The sequence below is a fragment of the Mustela erminea genome, chromosome 14, assembly GCF_009829155.1.
Source record: "Mustela erminea isolate mMusErm1 chromosome 14, mMusErm1.Pri, whole genome shotgun sequence".
NCBI lineage: Eukaryota > Metazoa > Chordata > Mammalia > Carnivora > Mustelidae > Mustela > Mustela erminea.
In genome coordinates, this window is record NC_045627.1 from 49,392,572 (window position 1) to 49,413,016 (window position 20,445).

At 48.2% G+C, this 20,445-nt stretch overlaps 1 protein-coding gene across 2 annotated transcripts in view; it reads right to left on the reverse strand.

The window, feature by feature from the left end:
- Positions 1-20,445, reverse strand: part of GRID1 (glutamate ionotropic receptor delta type subunit 1) — a 682,834-nt gene that overhangs the window by 246,190 nt on the left and 416,199 nt on the right. For both annotated transcript variants that reach the window (XM_032312358.1, XM_032312359.1), the window contains exon 5: positions 7,399-7,452. In XM_032312358.1, coding sequence (XP_032168249.1) covers positions 7,399-7,452 — 54 coding nt within the window. The remainder of the gene's footprint in view (positions 1-7,398; positions 7,453-20,445) is intronic.

Consider the following 20,445-nt stretch of genomic DNA (forward strand, 5'->3'; position numbering starts at 1 on the left):
CTATAACTGCAAGGAGAAACAGGCAAATTCACAATTAAAGTTGAATATTTTGATACTCCTCTCTCAATAATTGATAGAACAAGTAGACAAAAAAATCAAGGATACAAAAGACATAAACAATCTTACCAACTAAATTGACCTAATTGACATTTATAGAACATTCCACACAACAATAGATAACACATCTTTTTCAAGTGCACATAAAAAACATTTATCCAGGAAGACAATATACTAGACTATCAAGTAAGTCTCAATAAATTTTAAAAGATGCCAGTAATAGAAACTATGTTTTTTGGCAATAATGAAACTGAATTAAAAATCAATAAGAGAAAGATCCTTTAAAAATCCCCAAATATTTGGAAACTAAACAATATACTTCTTTTTTTTTTTTTTTTCCAGCATAACAGTATTCTTCTAAACAACCCATGGGTCAAAGAGGAAACCAAAAGATAATACAGAAAATACTTTAAACTGAGTAACAGTGAAAACACAACATAACAAAATTAGGGGATGCCATTAAATCACTTCAGGGGAAGTTAATAGCACTAAAGAAAAAGTTCTCAAATCAATGATCTCAGCTCCCCCCGCCAATAAGAAAAATACAGATATAGATGGCAAATAGATGCAAGAAAAGATGCTCGGCATCATGAGTCCTTAGGGAAATTAAAATTACAATGATAATGAGGAACCATTACATACCAGTCCAATGGCTAATATCAAAAACCTAATCAAACCAACTACTTAACATAATGTGGAGCCATTATGCAAAGGCCTGTGCATGGACATTGATAGCAGTCTTATTTGTAGTCACTAAAAATCTAGAACAACTCCAATGTCCATTGATGAATAAAGAGATATTCAAATTGTGATGTATCTGTACATTTGGATACCCTTCATCAATTAAGAAAAGGAACTACTGGTATACACTGCAATATGGATGAATGTTAAAATAATTACCTGGATGGAAATAGCCACAGAAAAACAGAAAAAAAAAAGAGTACATACTGTATGATTCCATATACATAAAACTCTCGAAAATATAAATAATCTATAGCGCTGGGAACAGATCAGTAATTGTCTGGTGAGTGGGAGATGATGGGGCTGGGGGTGGGATTACCAAGGGGCAGAAGAAAACTTTCTGGGTCATGGACATGTTCACTTTCTTCCTTGTGGTCACAGCTCATGGTGCACTCATATGTCAAACGTCAACTGTACATTAAATATGTGCATTTATTGTATGTGAATTAAACCCCAATAAAGCTATACACTTCTAAGTTAAAAAAAAAAAAAATAGATGAAGGGAGTGATGCTGGAAAAACAATGCCAGAACTGCAAAGTCTGATAAATGGTGACTCCTACTCTCTGCTCCAGGTTTCCAGCTGGGGCTACAGAGGTGGGTGGGATGTGGTCCCTGTCCTCCAGGGCTCCTCAGTGGGGCTGAGGAGACAAACAATCAGCTCAATTACAACAAACATAATTGGTTTGGAGTGTTACTAAATTAAATTTGTAGACAGTAAATGGTACAGGGACTTAATATCCAAACAGAATCGGAGTCTTCAAAATGAAAGGAAGAAAAAAAATTAAATCTTTTCCCGGCCTCTCTCTGTGTCCCAAATAGAGATTTCTTAAAGCTATTTGATTCTTCATTCATATCATGGTCTTTCTTCTTGTTTTCTTCAACTAGTGCATTAGCATTTCCTTCCCCCACATTATTCGTGTGTAGCCTAATCTCATTTTTATGTGCTTTAACTCAGTGTGTGTTGGGGGCAGGGTAGGGAAGATTTGGAAGTCTGGACTGATGTTCATTCTCTGGACCATTGAGGGAAATTCCCTCTAGGCCAGGTCAAGGTCTGCACCTGGAGGATCCTCACAGAGTAGGTGTTGGTGGCAAACCAGTGAAAGCAACAAGGTGGAAGCTGAAGCTCAAGGGCCAGCAACACAAGGGCGTTCTGGGCAAAGGCTGGCTGGAGAGGTCCAGACACTGGGATGACCCTGCATGTCAGGTGCTGGTGGCGATCTCTAAGGATACACTCAGGGCAGCTCTGTATGGGGGGGCATAAACTAAGAAACTAAGACCAGGGAGAGCTCTGGGGTCGACTCCTGAACAACATCATGAGTCACATGGAGGAATGAACTCCATCCTGTGGGCCCTGACACTCCACCGCCTTTCAATGACCCATTCAAGAGTGGAGGGGAGTACATCAAGAGAAAAAGCCCGAGTGCGTTTGGAACAAAAGCATATGCAGCCGACAGAGTGCACAGCCTCGACCCTAAAAAGCAAGGCCTGCCTCTGAGACTGAAGAGGCCTGCAGGACACCTGTATCTCACTCTTGAACTTGAACTTAGCCACCCTCTTTGATCACAGAAGCCTTTTTCCACAAAGCACCTAGAGATTAGCAGAACATATGTTCCCAAATGCAATTTGGAGACTGCTGTAGGAACCCGGCCAGCATTTCCTCTGCCTTTCTCCTTGGCTGCCCTGTCATTGGCTAATGGCCTGGACCAGGGGCCGGGGGGAGCACCTCAAAGGAAGAGCTTGTACCCCATGGGACACGCAAGCACAGGGAAAGGGGGTGCTGACAACTGTAGCTCACAGAGCAGGATGATGGCTTTCTGCATATATAAAGGGTTGGAATGGTTATAAATGCTTTTCTCCCACACACTGGCAGTTAGACAAGCAGAGTGAAGGTGAGGAAGCAGGAAGCAGACCAGCAGCAGGAGGAGCCTATGTGTGAGTCCCTCGTGTTGGAAACTCTAGGAAGCCTGAAGGAAAGGAGGTACACTTACAGGTTGCTCAGGGAATCAGGCACGTGCACCAAAGTCCGAATGTATCATAGCTGGGCCAAGGAGGGCCATAGGAGAATGAATACTGGGGAAATCCAGGAAGACCATTTAGCAAAGGAGAGGTTTAGCAGACCCCTGCAGGAAAGGTAAGTCCTTGGCAAACAGCAATTCAGGAAGAGCATGCCAGGAAAAAAGCAAAATCTAGAGCCAGGAGAAGAAAATAAATATAGGAAATAAGTCACTCATCGACTTGCAGGGATGAACCACGGGAGTGAGAAGTTAGGAGAAGCAGGGTGGGGTTATGGACATTGGGGAGGGTATGTGCTATGGTGAGTGCTGTGAATGAAGTATGTAAACCTGGCGATTCACAGACCTTTACCCCTGGGGATAAAAATATATTATATGTTTATAAAAAATTAAAAATTTAAAAAAAAAAAGAAAGAAGAAGGGTAAAAAGTAAATGAGGGTGCACAGGTGTGGTCAGAGTCATCCTCGACAGGTTCTGAGGCAGGGCCCATAATGTTGGCTTTTCTCCACTGCATAGCGGGCCAACGAGAAGATGTGGAGGGGGTACTGGCTCCTGAGACTGGAACACTGAGTGAGAACCAGATATGGGGTATTGATGAGTTTAGAGGAAGACACACTGAGCTAGAGGTGGTCAAGAGGTTTCCAAGCAGCTGACTCCAGAAGGCATCTGGATCTCTGGGTCTGGAGCTCAGAGGCAATGTCTGGAATGAACATGGGATGTGGGGGTCATTGACATTTGCTGGAAATGGGGCAGGGATGTGAGGGGCCTTCCAACTCTGTCTCTTCCACAGACCACAGCTCAGAGCCTCACTTAATGAGAAACCTAAGCACAAGGGTTATGTATGAGCTTCTGCAGTACTTTCTAAACATCTGCAACCATTTCCATCAAAACATGCTTTGGTCCCATGTCTGGAAGAATCAATCTAACAATCTGAGCTGTTCAGCAATAAACAGAGCACCAGAGTCCCAATCAAGCTTAGTTTTGGAAGAGTCTGGAAATTTGTATATATATTCCACAAAAGAATGTCCCCCAAAAGGTTCCCAAGAGACAGATCCTCGTGGAGAGGCCATTCTCTGACTCCACCTGGCATTGAGGACACCTGTCCTAAGCACTGGCTCACCTGGGATCTGCTGAAAGCCAGATGGAGAGGACGTACTCTGGAGCAGCAAGAGAAGAGGTTCCAGAAACTGGCTAGCTCATCCATGTTCAAGTCTGACTGGTCCTCAACTGGCAGTTTCTGATGAATGACCCAGAGTGGTCCCCTCCATCCCCCAGCCTTCAGTTTAATTGTTGCCTTTGGCTTTCCTTGAAGGCCTCCTGGGAAATGCTCTTCAAAGGAACTTGCTCTACCCTAAGTATATTGACTTACCTTCAACCAAATCTTTCTAAGAATATACTCCTCGCATGGGACACTGGGAATTCAGTGACGAGCTGAATTCTGGCCATGTCTTCAAGGGACTCATGACCTAGTAGCCACCTTGATTAGTTGTTCACTTAGCTTTCCACAGTTCTTTCAAATCCCTACCCTCCTCCAAGCTAACATATAATTCAACCGATCAATAAAAATATAGTTTATACCCAAAAGCACATCTGCTTGCCAGTATCCCCACAGTCAAACCCAGAGACCTGCAGAAACTAGACACTGTCAGTGAGGCTCATATACTCGCAAGCCTTTCTCTGCATCCAATTACCCACTCTCCAAATGAAACAGACCTCAAACATACAACACCAATATTCACCAGTGAAGGGGTAGATATTTTAAGAAAACCACCCCGTTAAGGAAAAAAATAAAAACAAAAAAACAAAGGCCTGTGCCATTGTGTGTTTATCTTGAATACAGGAAAACACGATAAGCGAATCAGATACAGGGCAAGAAACTGGAGAACAGAGTTTATGAGGAATAAGAGAAGCTGGAGCAGAGCTGGGGACCACAGGGCAGGCCTTCCCAGGGAAAGATGTGGAACCAAGAGACACAAACCCAACCCTGTTAGACAAACTGAACTTCCTCCAGAGAAGTGGGAGCAGTTCAAGAAATGAGAAGATGGGGCCCCAGGAGAGGTTCTGAATTCTGGAGACCATGTTGGAACCACAAAGGACTTCCCCTACTTCTCTTCTTTCCACCTTATTTTACCTATCATGTATGACAAACAGAAAAGCAACTGGGAAAATTTGTCCATGGCTCTGTATTTAGAAAGAGCCCAGAATGATACGACTATAGGCTATCATGAGAGTAACAGGAATCTTGTTTCCAGTAGGGCTAGACTGTAACAGGAAAGGGAAGTTCTGAATATGGCTGTATCCTGACAATATGTCTACATGCAATTAAGAGAACATCTTGGTCATTAACTAGAGACCACACTGGGGTCCAAGGGTCCAAGCTTTATAGGGGGAACCAACCTTCAGATCATAAACTTCAAGAACGTCCATGAGCTGACAAGAAAGCCAGGAGTGTCTTCATCAGTGGCATACCTGAGCCCTACCTGCTGGCCTTACAGAATCAGACCCCAAACACAAGTTAAGGATCTCGGTCAGGGCCTCGTGCATGATGACATCCTTTGGCAGAAAGGGCTTGGGAGTCAGATAGTCTTCCTGCAGAGTCCCAAATGCACCACTGAATAATTGTATGACCTCGGGAAAATGATTTAACCTCTTGAACCTGCTCTTTCCCTTCCGTAAAATGGGGATGATAACAACTGTTATACAGGATTGTTGTTGAGGACAAACATAAAATGCCCTGACAAGTGCCTGGCACATAATGGGTGATCAAGATAGAGTAGGCTATATCCTTCACTCTCAAGAGGAAGAGCCTCCCCATAGAAAAGGAAGCCGAAAAGCAGGAGAGGTCACTTCTGGAGGAGGACACACGTAGCCAAGGGAGTCACGTAGCAATCTTCTTGGGTGAGGCTGTTCCAGTGTGGCTGATATCCGTGTCCACACCTGACCCTTCCTGGTAACCCTTCCTGGGGTCCAGCTGCCACAGCAATGCCCTTGCGGGCATGTCACCACAAGCCATGCCTAAGTTACCCCCAGCCCTGAAGAAGGAATCAGGAGGGACAGAGGACCCTGGAGAGGGTCAGATACAGGGAAGGAAAAAAATGCAAGTTAGAAACAAAAGTAGAGCTATTTTTGAAGACTGGCAACAGAGAGACACTGGCTATCCGGTTTGGAGAAGTCACCATAAAACTGCCGCCAGCACCAGACATTTGCCCTAAGAGGCACGTGAAATGCTCCCTTCTCTGGGACAAAGGAACCCAGACTTTGAGAAACCTGGAGAGAAGCTGGTGAAGCCCAGAGGATCAGAACTTCTCCAGGACCCAGGAGCACTCCACCAGGCTCTGAAGAATAGGTCGGTGGCCACCATGTCCCTCCTCATTAGGAGCACAACTATCCACAACCCAAGGTAAATGGATAGTTACCATGCATGTCTCCAACTGGCCTGGCTTGAAAAGCTAATTAGATGTGAATTTATGGAGAAAAGCCATGAAAAGTAGGCCTTGCAAGAGTTACTATCTGATACTACCTATAAAATTATTAAAATAAGCCACCCAGAACTCTTTCAACCATAGAGCACTGAGCTAATGAAGAAACACACATCATAAAAGAATAAATTGCCTACATAATAAACTTTGCATCTCCTCGAATGAGCCCATTAGAAATTGATCAGTTAATTTAGGAGCAGCTGAGGGCCCAAGGCCTGCTGAAAGGGGCACCAGGAACTACCTTCTAGAATCAGCTCTGTTAACAGCACGCTGGGGTCACACAGGCTGCCCTGGTGGTGTTTCCCAAATGGGCATGTGGGCACAGGGGGTTCTTGAGGAGAGCCAGGGTGGGTGGTCACAGGCCACTCGCATGTCATGTCCATAAGTGTGGAGGAGGCCAGGGCCAGTCACGGGACACTGATAAAGAGCAGACCAGGCCACAGTGAACTATCAGTGCTCCCCTTCATCCCAGGGCCCAAAGCAGTGGGATGGCCTGTCACAGAAGACACTTTCCAATTTACCTCCTTTAAATGGCTATACAGATTCCTGCCCCCTCCAGCTGCACACAGGTGTGTGCATTCACAGACACACTCACGCGCATGTCCGTATACGTGCTCACACACAGGCTGACACACACGTTCTCACACACTCTCACACGCATGCACTCTTATGCATACACACACTCACCCAAGTAACACACACACCTGCAACCTCCTATATGAAATTCAGCTTCCTCCATCCCCTCCTCATTCCTCTGCCTCACCCCCTCTGAGCCCCATTTTCTAACCTGCCCTAATTGCTCCAGTCCCTGATCCCTGACCAGCTGCCCTCTCTCACTCCTCACACTCCATGCCTGAGGCCACTGCCCTTCGGCTTCTACATTCTTCATCTACTCCAGCCTTGACTCCTTCTCTGGTTCCCACCTGCTCCAGGTAAGCATCTCAGCAGGTCACATCCAACTCTCTGAACCCCTGTGTCCTACAGTGGAGCCCTGGAATTCACTCCAGCACTCCAGGGCAGAATTGGGCCCCACAGCATCCCCCTGAGCTTTCCCAAGGGGAAGGGGCTCGGTGCAGGCTGTGCCCCTCGGCCTTCTGGGGTTCTTACCTCATTCACAAAGACCCAGTGGCTGTCCTTGGAAGCCAGGTTGGTCTCCACAGCCTGCAGAGAGAAAAAAAAAAAAAAAAAAACATGAACAGAAGCAAGCCAGAAGCTGGCAGACATGCAGGATGATTGCCGAGACGGGGTTTGATAAACATTGCTCTTGGAGATTTTTTTCTTTGCAAAACATGCTATCCCCTGGGGTCAGCTCTGGCTGCCTTAGTTACAAACCGCATCATCTGAACACAGACATCTGATTTCCTGCTGTTCTTCCAAGCTCTCATGCACCAGCCCTGAGCACGTCGAAAGCTGTGGTTCCTGCAGAAATCCCAAGACCACCACAGGTTGGGGCATTCCTCCCCTCTCCTGGAGAGCACCTTTCTAGAGGGGAGCTTGGGAGATGATTCTCAGGACTGCCAGAGGCTAGAGTATCAGGAATCTGGAACGAGGGATGTATGGCACCTCATCCAGCCATGCTGAATGACACCTGGGACTCAGAGGTGCCTCTGCTGGGGCTGAGAGCTGCCTTTAGTTCTAAAGAACCACAAAAGACCCATAGAACTGACTCACTCTTGTCTCTGGGTGGTGATACCCCCCTCCATCATTCTCTCTTCTGGCACTTTGCTCTATTTATTGATCGCACTTCCAATTTCAGTACGTGAATAGTTAGCAGCTTATCTATTTCGTATTGCCGATCTACTTCACCAAGTTGGGGTCTCCGCATCTTGGGTGGTCACGGTTCTGTCCCAGAACCTTACACCATAACCAGAACATAGTGTTCAATATGTGAATGAATACTGATGTTGAACACACGAAGGAAGGATAAGAGGGCAAGGCAGATAGGACCCCATTTTTTACTGTTTTTCAGGTGTTTTATGGGTGCTTTTACCCCCCTTTATTTGGAAATCCAACAGATTGAAAGGAGAGAAGGAATCGGTCATTGTCAAGCATGTCCCGTAAGAATTCTCCCAGTTAGCATGTGTCAAGGACTTGCTGAGTACCAGGCACTGTGCCAAATCATCTATGAACCTGGAGAGAGCTACCAGATTGTTGTTCTCTTTGCGTGTGTGTACTTTTGTGATGTAAGTTTTTGTGTGTGATGTAATTTTTATTACTTTTTTTATTTGCAAAAATACAGGAAAAAAATGTTCAAAATCATCCCAAAACCCTGCCCCAAATTTTTCAAAACATGCTAAATTGGTGAAAATGCCCCATTTATCCCTTTGCATGCATCCTCCAGAGGTTGTTCGAGGTGTCCCTTTCTAGAAGGCTGTGGTACATATCTACATACACCTATCAGGCACCTGCTTCTATTAAACTGGAATCATGACCTACACATCAGGTTGCATCTGTCATTTTTTTATCTATAAGTGTATCAAGACTATCTTTCCTCACCAGTACACAGAGATATGACCCATTTTTCTTAACCATGAGGCACAGAGGGGTACAGGTCACTGCCTGCACCAGCGACCCAGCCATATGTGGGAGCTAGACCATTGCACTGCCCGTGCACAGGGCTTCTGTTAGGACTTCATCTACATGGAGAATGAATTGGTCTGCTGACCAAGACAGCAAGCATGTGGAAAGAGAGCCCATGGGAGTGCCCCAGCCAGCTCCAGCAGCCCAGTCCTTCACAGATAGCTCCCACACGACACTGAGGTGGACAGAGGAGTCTTTCTGGGCCATCTGTGGAGGAGGACATGAATTCTCCTTCTCCAGAAGTGAGAGGGTGCCAGCCCCTATGAAGACAGATGAGGAGGGGAGTCTAGACTTGGCTTGAAGGGGACTCCCGTCACTGGCTGTCTTTTAGCCACTCCAGTCTCTGTTCAGCTATAAAAAATTAGATAACACTTGCTTCCTCTCTCCTGCCAATATCTTCAGTCCTCAATCTCAAGAAGCAGTAAATACAGAAAATGGAATGGCATCCATCCCAGTCCCAAGCCTTTCCCACAAAGCAGAGGCAGGAAGTGGTCATCCCCAAGCTTTGCAGGTTCCACCCTTATTCACTGACTCGCCCACATGCTTGGATCCTGAAAATCTTCTCTAGCCACACAAGTGCTCCTCCTCACGAGCCATGCCCCCTCGAAACACTCTCCTCCTCAGGATAAATGAGTTATGTCTAAGAATGCCTAGGCTGCTCCATCCCCTACCCCAGGAAGAAGGCCTCAAGTGTTCTCTCTCCTGTATGTGGAAGAAAGGAGCTCCAGAGATGCCAAGCCCCTGTGGAACCATGTCCTGAAGATACTTTCTCCCCATTCTACTCACTCTATACACCAGCCCCCCTTCCCCAGAAGCTGTGAGGACTTTCAGGCCAGCCGCCTTCTGAGGTGCCTCAGACTCTCAGATGAGGGGAAGAGAGAGCACCTCCAGGTTCAGTCCCAGCCACCCAGCCCAAAGCCTCCCCACACAGACCTTCAGGAATGTCTTCAGAAACCCGAAGCCCTGGGGAGGAGGTGTGGGAGGGAGGCGTGGGCACAGGGTGCTCTGGGAACATGCTGCAGCACTCTGCTGGGCTCTGGTTTGCCTCCATTGCCAACACCTCAGCATTCCCTTAATGCTCACGTGGAGGACACCAGCGACACGCTCAACAGATCTGTATAAGACACAGCACTGGGAGCGTGTCATTATATCTCAAAACGCTACAACACTGAACTGATTCTAAAGAGAGGCAGCTTAACAAGGCTGAGCTCAAAGCCCTTGGTTTCCAGGAACAATAGGGCATCTGAGGAGATGAAACTTGGAAGCCACACTGCCAAGTAAGGAGCCTTGGAAAGGCAGGGGCTGAGCACTGACGACTGGGCCACCGCACTCAACGTGGGACACCGCAGACAGGATTTGGTCATGGAGTGCGGCCGGGAAAGTACAGGCACCTCTAGGCACATGAAGCACTGTCGTGTTTGAGAGAGAATGAAGCTGCTCTTCGCGGGCTCTCAGAGTTGGTTTAGGACCAAGGTCTCCAGGAACCAAGGAGGGAAGTATCAGCTCAATAGAAGAGAGAACTTTCTGACCTTCTGAGTGGTTCAAGATGGAAGGGGCTGCTTCGGGAGCAGTAAGGTCTCATGGAGGGGATGTGCCCGAGTGGAAGGGGAACAGCATGTCCCTGAAAGGACTTAAGAATCAGCAGGAAGGCTGACCATGGGTGAGGAGCAAGACTCCCTCAGCACAGCTGTTCTGAAGCAGTGATTGGAAAGTCTGGCCACATGTCGGAATCTCCTAGGAGCCTTTTAAAAATGCAGACCTTGGGGCTCTACTCCTTGGGGCCGGTGCACCAGGAATAGCGATCTGCCTGAGGTCCTGTGTTATTTCATCGTTTCCACCCTGACTCTTGGCTTCCGCAGCTGGAAGCCCTGCTCCAGAATATTTAGTTCTTCAAATCTGAAGGTAGAGATGCACCTGTGTGGGTGAGCGGTCCTCTGTTACCCAAGGAATCCCACCGTGCAGAGGACATGACGGAGTTGCCGGGAAGTCCTAGGGAACAGCTGGGACCCTGGCTCCTCTCAGGAGTTGTCCCACCTGGTCTCAGATACACGCATGAAAGATATTGATGGAGAGAATTGATCAGAAAACCCCATAGGACAACTGGCCAACTTTCTTGTCCTACTTTCCTCACCAATTAAGCTCTGTTAATTTGTTAAGCCTCTTTTCCCCCACACAGAGATAAATAGCGCTTGGCTGCAGCCTTCTCCAAAGGATGCAATTTACACAGAAGCTGGGCTAGATAGAAAGGAGAAGCTACTGCAGATTTAGAAGGAACACTTCTCTCCAACCCCCACTCCCAACTAGTTACTGGAGAGCTGCCAGCTCCATGGGAAGAGCCCTAAATGCTCACAGCCCAGTGGGCAGTGTCCCTCGCAGCACCTCTAATTCGCCATCTAAGTGCCATCCTTCCGTCTTCCTCCCCAGCTATGTCTGCGGCAGGTGCAGCCAAGCCCTCTCTTCCATGGCAGAGCCAGCGGGGTCGGGAGAAGCAGGCAGGCAGGACGTGTTTGAATCCTAGTTCTGGCACAGCTTAGCCATGGGTTCCTGGGTGAGCTACTCCACCTCCCTGAGCGGCAGCTCCACGCCTGTTAAGGCGTTCCAATGCCAACAGGGCTCTCGATGCTCTGCCCACGTTCCCCCCAAATTCCATTAGGGTTTCTGAGCACACTGGCTCACTGTGTGTGTTCACGCCCAGCGGCAGGCACCCGTGGCTCCGGCTGCTGGAACCCTGTGCAGCTCTCACGCTGCCTGGGAATTTACACCCCTAATGGAGGACTGATAGCGTCACATATACAGATCCCAGCTGCCCCGTTCCCAGATGGGACTGCTCCACGTGTGAGTGCCGCTGGGTCCAGAAACTCTCCGTGGGACCACACCCAAACTGCGTCACTTGCAAGCACACCCACTCTGGCTTCCTTCATTTCCCTGTCCCACATTCCCACTCCCTTGCTGCCTTTCCCTTTCTTTTATCCTTTAATTCCCCTGGGAACACTTCTTAATAAATCATTGTCACACAAATCCTTGCCTCAGAGTCTGCTTCCAGGAACCCAACCTGAGACAAATACCTCCCACCCTGGGGTTATCATGGGAATTAAATGAAATTACGTATGAGGCTCCTGGCCCGGAAAGGAGCTCACTATAGATAAGCAGTGAACATGAAGGTCCCTCCCATTCCTTCCACTCAAAAGTCTCCAGCCTGCTCATCATTCAGCAGCTTCTTGAATGGGTAGGCATACATAGTCTCATCAGACTCAATAGACTGTGCCTGCTTCACACCAGCTATTGTCCTAACTCTCTGGAAGGCAGGTGTGAGCCAGCAGCCCCATTCGTGCCATCATGGAGCCAACAGTGTCAAGACGACTGACAATAAACACAGCATGGCCAGAGATGAGCGCTGTCTCTGCCATGAGTCCACAGACCCTTTGAGGCAGCACAATGTGGGGCTCCCTTCACGCTGGCACTACAGCAGGTCTGCTTTGTAGCACTATCAGCATGAGCAGAGAAGCACTGAGCTAACCAGGCAAATAGAGGGTGGCCCTCCCTTCCATGGGTGGGGAAGGGAGTGCAGCTGGCCTTCTGGCCAGGGTGGGCTCCAGTCACTCGCCTCCAGCAAGTAGGGAGGTTGCATTCCTGCAGTTGGGTTTCTCTACCAGAGCTGGGCAACATGGCCATGGGACAATCCTCAAAACAATGTGGTGACAGGTGACAGAGTCCTGAGCAACCGCAGGTTCTCTACCTAGACCCTGCAGGAGGCAGGAACCACATCTCGGTAGACCCAAACTGGCAGCCCTGGTTAAGTTGCTGCTGTGAGTCTTGCAAGACTTTGCCAGACCATCAGTGATTGACTTCCAAGCTCTCGTGTCCATCAGTAGAGTGGCCAACAGAGAACTTTAGAAGAGCTGAGAAGGTGGAAACTTCCAAAGGTTCAGCTGACTCCTGTTTGAGCCCCCTTTCAATAGGAGACCCCCCTCCACATGCTTACTATGGCACGCAGCCCATAGAAAGGGCTGGAATGGTGGACACAGGTTGCCAGTGGTGAGGGCATCCCTTCCAGAGGCAGAGCTAGGTGTCTACACTTGTCTGACACCCATACACCAGCACACACTGTCACAGCTAGACATCGGTTAAGAAAGTGCAAGGCAGCTGTCCTTCCCAAACCTGGGGAAGGGAATACGTCCCCTTCTGCAGGAGCAGCAGCCCCTGTCTGAACCACAGGCCAGTTGCAGTTTTCCCATGGCCAAGTGCATCACAGAGCTGGAATATAAGTGACACAGGACACTAACATGCCCTCCTGCAGGGCCCCTGGGGACCAGGGGACATTTGGATCCTGTCCTGGCTCCTCAGCCACCCTGATTCCACAACTTCCATAGAGAAGTAGGTGAAGACTGAAGCCCAGCTCCTAGCTCCCCAAAGCTCTAGACAGAAAGCAGCCCCTAGTGCCGACGGGAATGGTAGATGTACGGTGGCTCGCATGGACAGGATGGGAGAGTCCCTTTGGCCATATGGAGGTGGAGATCAGCTCTAATATCCAAATGCCTAAAAAGAGGCCAAGAGGACAGTTGTACTTAGCTACTGCAGGAAGTGCCTCCGGCCTCTGTTTTAAGTCATTCATCCAGGACCGAGTCTGAGCCATCTCCTTTGGTCAAGCACCCCTCCAGATACTTCAATACTCCATTTCCCCCACTCCAAAACACACACACCTCCCTTTCCTCACACAGCCTACTGACTCAGGCAGCATTCTCATTCCCCTCCCATGGACGGGAGCCAGGACCTAGATCTGGCCTCGCAGCTCACCCAGGGCCCTCCGCTAGTACTTGGCAGGAGCTGGATTTGAACTTGTCTCCAAAGCTTGAGTTCTTTTCTCTCGGTCATGCTGTTCCTCAAAAGGCCTCATCAGCTGTCAGGGCAAGCACACAAGCCTTCAGGCCTGGGCCCGGCCCCTGACAATAGGGACAAAATGATCTTTTTTCTCATAGCGCCGTGACAAGCAACAATGCCTTCCTTCTCCAGGTTAACTTGTACTCATCAGCCTGAGACCATTATGCCACCCGCATTTCTTAAGCATGAGCCCGTTTCACTTTATCTTGGCCTAAAGGAATCACAAATGGAGTGGAAAAAAACCTCCACATGGAAGCCTTCCAGCGGCATCGCTGAGGATTTATTCCACAAAGTGCAAATGCCACCGATTATTTATGTATGTGTTAATTGTTGGCCACTTCTCTAGGCACCCCCCAACACTGGGAGCCTGAGATAATGAAAACTTGTCGACAATTAGCATCTTTTTAAAATCCCAACTCGTAACATTTCAGAGCATTCCCCCCATGGAGCGCAGAGCTGGCGTTTTCCCAAGGATGGGTAGCATACTAACTTTAAAGACCCACCACAGCCTTTGCAACAGCATGCTATTTAGGAACAATTCTCTCTGTACTTGTCACGCCTCTGGAGAGTGAGGGTGTGTGGTGCCCTGGATCTGCAAAGAAGGGGAGTCGCTGGCCACAAGATCATGGGTGATCGAGGAGCCCATTTATAAGGAAATCAGCAAAGCAGCTGCCATGCTCAGGCCCCCACATTCAGAAGCGATAGCACAGAACCACAAGGAAACCCATAAAGGACAGCCATCACTGAACTATGTCTGGTCACTCTGGGCATCCAAGAGGCCTGCCTCCCTGAGAAAAGGGCCTGAAATTCTTGCCCAGCTCCTTCTCCTGTTTACCTTATCCCCATCTTTTTGTTCTCACTGGAAAATGCCTTAATGTTCTCCCCAAGTTGGTGGCTCCTACTACGGGCCCATCCCTACTTCTAGGTCCCACCAAGGAATCTTGACCTGTATGTGGGTTTCCTTTCTATTTCTTGTCCCAGGCCCTTCCCAAGAAACAGCGCCTTGTGACTAAGCATGTGTCATGCGTTCCCACCTCACCCCCACTCTCCTGGAGTTTTCCTTGAAGCCAAGGGCCCTGGCCCCCGGCAGGAGCAGGAACCACAGTCCCCTGAGCACACGGACATGCCACTTAGCATGTGTGTATTGGTGGGCAGGTTGGCTGCTGGAGGATGGTAGAGACGGGGCAATGGCGCCCAGCCACACAAGGCCATCTGGGGAAGAAAGTGTGGCAGAACTCAGCCTGTGTCGCTTCCAAACACAGCTCTGGGGGACACTAAGAGGGCCTTGCCTGAGGGGAATCGGAGCCTGCTGTTGTGAGTTCAGGGAAGGTGCTGGCTAGAAAAGGCTAGAGGGAAGGACCATCTGTAGACTGGGAGCAATGGCTGCACTTTCTGAACACCTCCTCTCCCCAGACCCCGAGGGAAGCCCTGCACACAGTGAGTCCTCACGATGAGCTGCTGAAAGAGGCTTCTGATCTGAGCAGCCAGATGGCGAGACCTGCCGAAAGGCTCCCCGCAAGTCAGTGTCACCGGGGCACATGACCAGCCCCTCTAGTGTGTGCCATGCCAACGTGAAGACAAATCCATTCCGGTCACTTCTGAGGATGTTTCACACAAATGCAAGAGCCAAGCTGGGAGACAATGCAGAGAGTGAGGAAGCCTGGATAGAACATCTGGGAAGACACAGGGATTTCTGCGAAGTTCGGTCCCGGATTCTGTAGTTTCCTGCCACCCCATCCCCCCCCACCCCTCCAAACCCCGGGATCAGGTGGTTCTCTAGTTAGCTGTGGGGAGGAGCCCTCACTAAGGCCTAAGGCCTAAGGCCTGGACTAGACACCCTTCCCCACACAGCACCTGGCAGACAATGAGCAGACAAGGAGCTCTGAAAGATGTCTATGGAACCAATGAATGGGTGGGCCCACACTTCTGCATATTTCCCCAAAGCTGAGAATGACAAAAGCCAGGGGCAAAAAAAGGAAGCCCCAAATAGCCAGAGAGGGTACTGACAAGCAGGTTACTCTTCCTTTTCTCTTCCCTTGGTACTGCCTTCACAGAAACCCATGCACACGGGACCTGTGTCCTTGTTTTGCACAGTCTGGATAAGCACTTGATTTCTGGTTAACACTGTGCTGTGCAAAGTACTTCCTGTATTGGAAAATAGCACCCTTCTTCGACACATCTGAAAGAAGGTGAAATGAAACAAAGTGAACTTGAAAGGTGGATAAATGCAAGACATCGTGACCTTTGGAAGTGGATGGAAACATGATCAAATTTCAGAGCCTTGCTATGGGGATATAATTGTGTCTTCATTTTGCTAAACTCCTGAGGCAAGCTCCCATATATTCTGCTTAACAACACAGTAAGTTCCAGACTAGTCTGGTCAATCAGCGGCATTTTAAAAGGTATTACTGTAATACTGGCAAGAGGGTATACATCGTTAGGTGGTATTTGTTTTTGTTTTTGTTTTTGTTTTTACACTGCCTTTGATCTGAGACAAACTATTACATTGTTAGTGAAAAAAAAAGCCTGCATAATTGACTAGACACATGTAAAAATCTGATAGAACTGAACAATTTTTAGTCAATCATTAGACCTCCCTGGCCTGGGTCCTCACTGTTGATCAAGTCTGAGATAAACAGCTCTTTCCAGCCGCCTTCCCACTCCGTGCGGAGGGCAGGAGTGCTAGCCCACAGCCTCCGGGGATGAAGATTCATTACAGATCATTTGTGGATCCTTCAGATGAAATAGAGACAGGTTCCAGGGCTGTGCTGGAAGTGCAATTTACTGTGATAAAAAGTGAGAATATGCTACATGAGGACAATTTATGAGGAAACGTTAATATCAGCAGAAAAATGAAATGGAGTCTGCTCACAGGCACGACCTGTTTAATAAGGGCAACTTGGAGAAGTAAAGCCAGGCGCTGCCGATGAGTAGCAAATGATGGATACTCGGATTTTAATAAGTGGTCCATAATTTCCCAGCCATCTGGAGAACACGGAGGCCCAGTAAGGCCCTCTATGTTCTATCCACTCTCACAGACGCCCAGGCTTTGTCCTGCCGGGAGGCGACAGGAGCAGGTTTTCTATCAGATCTTGTGTCATGCAAAAGAAAGGTGTTCCTGCCATTGGCTGCATGGACACTACGGCAGCATTTCTTTCGAGAACCAAGATGCACAATAGAACAAATCACTTCTGAGCTTATTTATGCTCCGGTTTGGAGAGAACAGCCACCAGCCTCTGCAGCGGGTTGTGAACAATCTCATGACGTGGTCCCCCAGAGGCCAAGGGACACAGCTCTTGGGTGGCAGGTGGCTGCGCTGAGCCATTTCTCATACAACCTACTATTCTGCTCCAGCTTCAAGTGATTTTCAGATATAAGCAAAGCAAAGTCCAAAACTGATTAAAAATGTTTTCTTCTCCCTCCCATGAGTATTTGGACGTTCATGCTAGAATCTGAGACAGCACTGCCTGCATCCAAAGAGTGGCCCTGGGGACCCACGGCATCAGAGGCTGAGGAAGGAAGGGAAGGCATGGGGCAGAAAACTCCCTCCCAGGGCTGCTGGGTCACATAAGGCCCCACCAGCCTGCCCCCTCGTGTGGCTGTCAGCCCCAGAGACCAGACCCACAGCACATATCCACCGGGAGAACATTTACACTGCCTGGGCTACTCATTTAAAGCATCAGCGTTCAAGGTTAATGCCGTGACCCCTTCAAATCCTGCCAGGCAAGCGACTTCTGCACACGGATCTAATTCCTTTTCTCAACCTAAATTGTTTTTAAAAGATGGAAGCGTTTGAATTCTTTTTAAGGCAATAAAGTTGAAAGTAGCAATTCTTTACCAAGCTGATAAGAGCTGCTGGGTGTAATTTGTATTCTTTTTTATGAGCCTGACTTTTTGGAGAATGGAATAGAAAGAAAAATATCTTCTTTTCAGTTCTGGAGACAAGAGCTGCTTCTTCCTCAGGGTGCTGGGGAGGAGTTCTCTGGCTTGGCAATTGTCAGGAAACAAGTCCCTGATTTGTGACATGGGAAAGTCAGGGAGGTGCTCTGCACAGGAAAGGGGGCATGAAGCGTATCTCGACATTCTCGCCCCATTTAAAGTGATTCAGAGAGGCCATGGGTGGGACTGTGAGGTCCTGGGGAGTAAGGAGAGGCTATTGCAAATTCAGTGAAAAGAGAAAGGGGAGGATCTATAATCTTTAGAATCCACAATATAAACTGTTACACCAGCTTTGAGACAGCTTCTCTCCAAGTACAATGCATCTGTGCTGTTGGGTCCCAGACCTGGGCATGGCCAAGAACCTCACTGTTGCCCAAACTCCTCTGGGCCCAACAATTAAGTTCAAGTCACATAACTCTACATTCAGTGGCTACAAGTCTACATTTGACAAAGAAGCCAAATAAATACACTTTGTCTGCAGGGGTGTGGCTGACCTGTCCCACCCTACACCCCCATGACCAGCGCAAAGCCATCGGAAAGGCCCTATGCATGGAATGGCATTGCTTGAAGAGAAAACTCGGAGCACAGAGCTTCTAGGCTCAGTATCTAGAGTAGAAAAGGCAGTGAGAAAACTCACCATAACCATGTCCTACACTTGTCTTAGAGCTGTAGGTCGGAAGCATCACACTAGTTTCATCTACTTTGATGATCTTGGTGACAGACACGAAGGCAGGAGACGACCCCTTCTGGCCCCCAGGGCAATGTTAAGCCTTGAACTTCCCCAAAACTTCCATCTGTGTGTGCACATGTGTACAGACACACACACACATATATATACATGCACACACATTCCACTTCATACACCTTTGTAGGGGGATGTGGGGCACAAATAAAGAAAAACACCAATGAATCAACAAATACAAAATGCCCAGGACTGCCATTATCACATCTCTTTCAAATTCCTACCTCAGATTCACACTCGTCTTTCTAGCTTTCGTGACCAGATTTTCCAGATGGCCTCCCAGGTGCTTATTCCAAAATGTAAATTCTCCATTGATAGTGGCACTATTTCTTGCATCAAATCCTAAAAATGACCCTTTCTGATCCCCTTGAAAAGAAGAGGAAAGCAAACCAGGAAATGACTGACAACCCAGCTCTTTGGGTTCACAGACAAACAACATCATCTCTGTCTGGACTGGGAACCCAGAAGTCCAGCCTAACTAACGACAGAAGGAGACAAAATACTTCTGCAGTAGCTACCTGTCGCACCAGATCCAGAGAATGGGGAGCTCGTGATGGTCTCAGGCCCTCCCCTGTGGCCATTCAGTATAGACTTGATGCTTCTTGACTCTGTGCTCCCTAGGACCAAGTTGGCCATAGCCCAGGGGGAAGGCCAAGTGCCAAGTAGTGTTGGTTTGGGCTCAGGGGAAGGACTAGAGGCCTCAAGCTAGAAAGGGACATCACCCCATAGGCTTCCTGAGGAATTTGCCTGATCTAGAGAAACAGCAAGGCAGGAGGGAGGCCCAAAGAAGAAAAACAGGCTTTTTGGACCCATCCACTTCAGGGAATCATGGAATTAAAAAGTCAAAGAAGCAGGTGTCAACCTCAAGAAAATCCATGACCAGTGGTGTGAGAGACAACAGCAGGATCTACCCACCCACTGAAAAACCGTGGACCTGGCTTCCTGCTAGATGCCAGGTGCTATGAGCAATCTGGACAAGGAAGTAAGGAAGTCTGGGGCCCTATCCTGAGGCGACTCTGGCCTACTTAGAGAGACAGTTCCACACAAAGAGAATATTGTACAGGATAAAAGGAGAACCTGCAGTGATCAGGGCATGTTCAGTGAATGAGGAACCAGGTACCAACTCCCTCCTGGAGAGTGGAAGTCCCCATGTTGGGGGTGGGCAGTGGCGGGGCAGACAAGCATTCCAGTCTGAGGAGATAGCATGTGCAAGCCTGGAGGCAAGAAAGGGCATTAGGTTAGGGAGTGGTGGTTAAGTCACATCTTCACATCTTATGAATAAAGATTGGATCCTAAAATCAATTATACTCAAAATTAGCCACAAAGACTTCTTAGCTCATGGATAAAGTGTCCTACAGAAAATATAATTTGTGTAAAGAATCCTGGATCTGTTCCTCTGACCTTTACTAATCAATGTTTCTCTATGGTCTGCAATTAGAGCTTCATTTTCTTCCCTGAGTGTATTGACAAAACCATCACCCACTTGCCTAGCTCCTGAAAGCCGTGCTCCCTATCCTGTCCTGTCAGATCCCTATTCTATCCAGTCTGTCAGAGACCAGACAGTTTTGGAACCTCTTCCTGCCTCGCAGGGAAGGGTACAGTCAGACCCGCATTCTAGAGAGGTCAGGCTGGCCACGTGGAGAAGCCCTTGAGACCATGTACACATTCTTGCCAGCACATTCTCTACCATGTCAAGCTTTATTGGGCCCATTGCCTTTTGACAAGGCCAATGTGGCATTGTCTGGCCTATGTGCCTATCAGCTGGAATTGAATCTGCACACGAAGTATCCCCACTACTGATCATTCTGTGGCTCAAAACCAAAGGTGAGGGGATCAGTAGCAAGAGGAATGAGCTAGGACCTGAAATACTGCCAGGTCCTGAACAACAGGCCCTACGCCAGGGAGCCAAGATTTTATCTTGTAAATCAGGAGCCCCCAGATCATGTACTGTGGGATAGAAGAGCCTTAGGAGTTTCTAAGAATTCTCCAATTTAAGAAAAAAAAATCTATGCTCA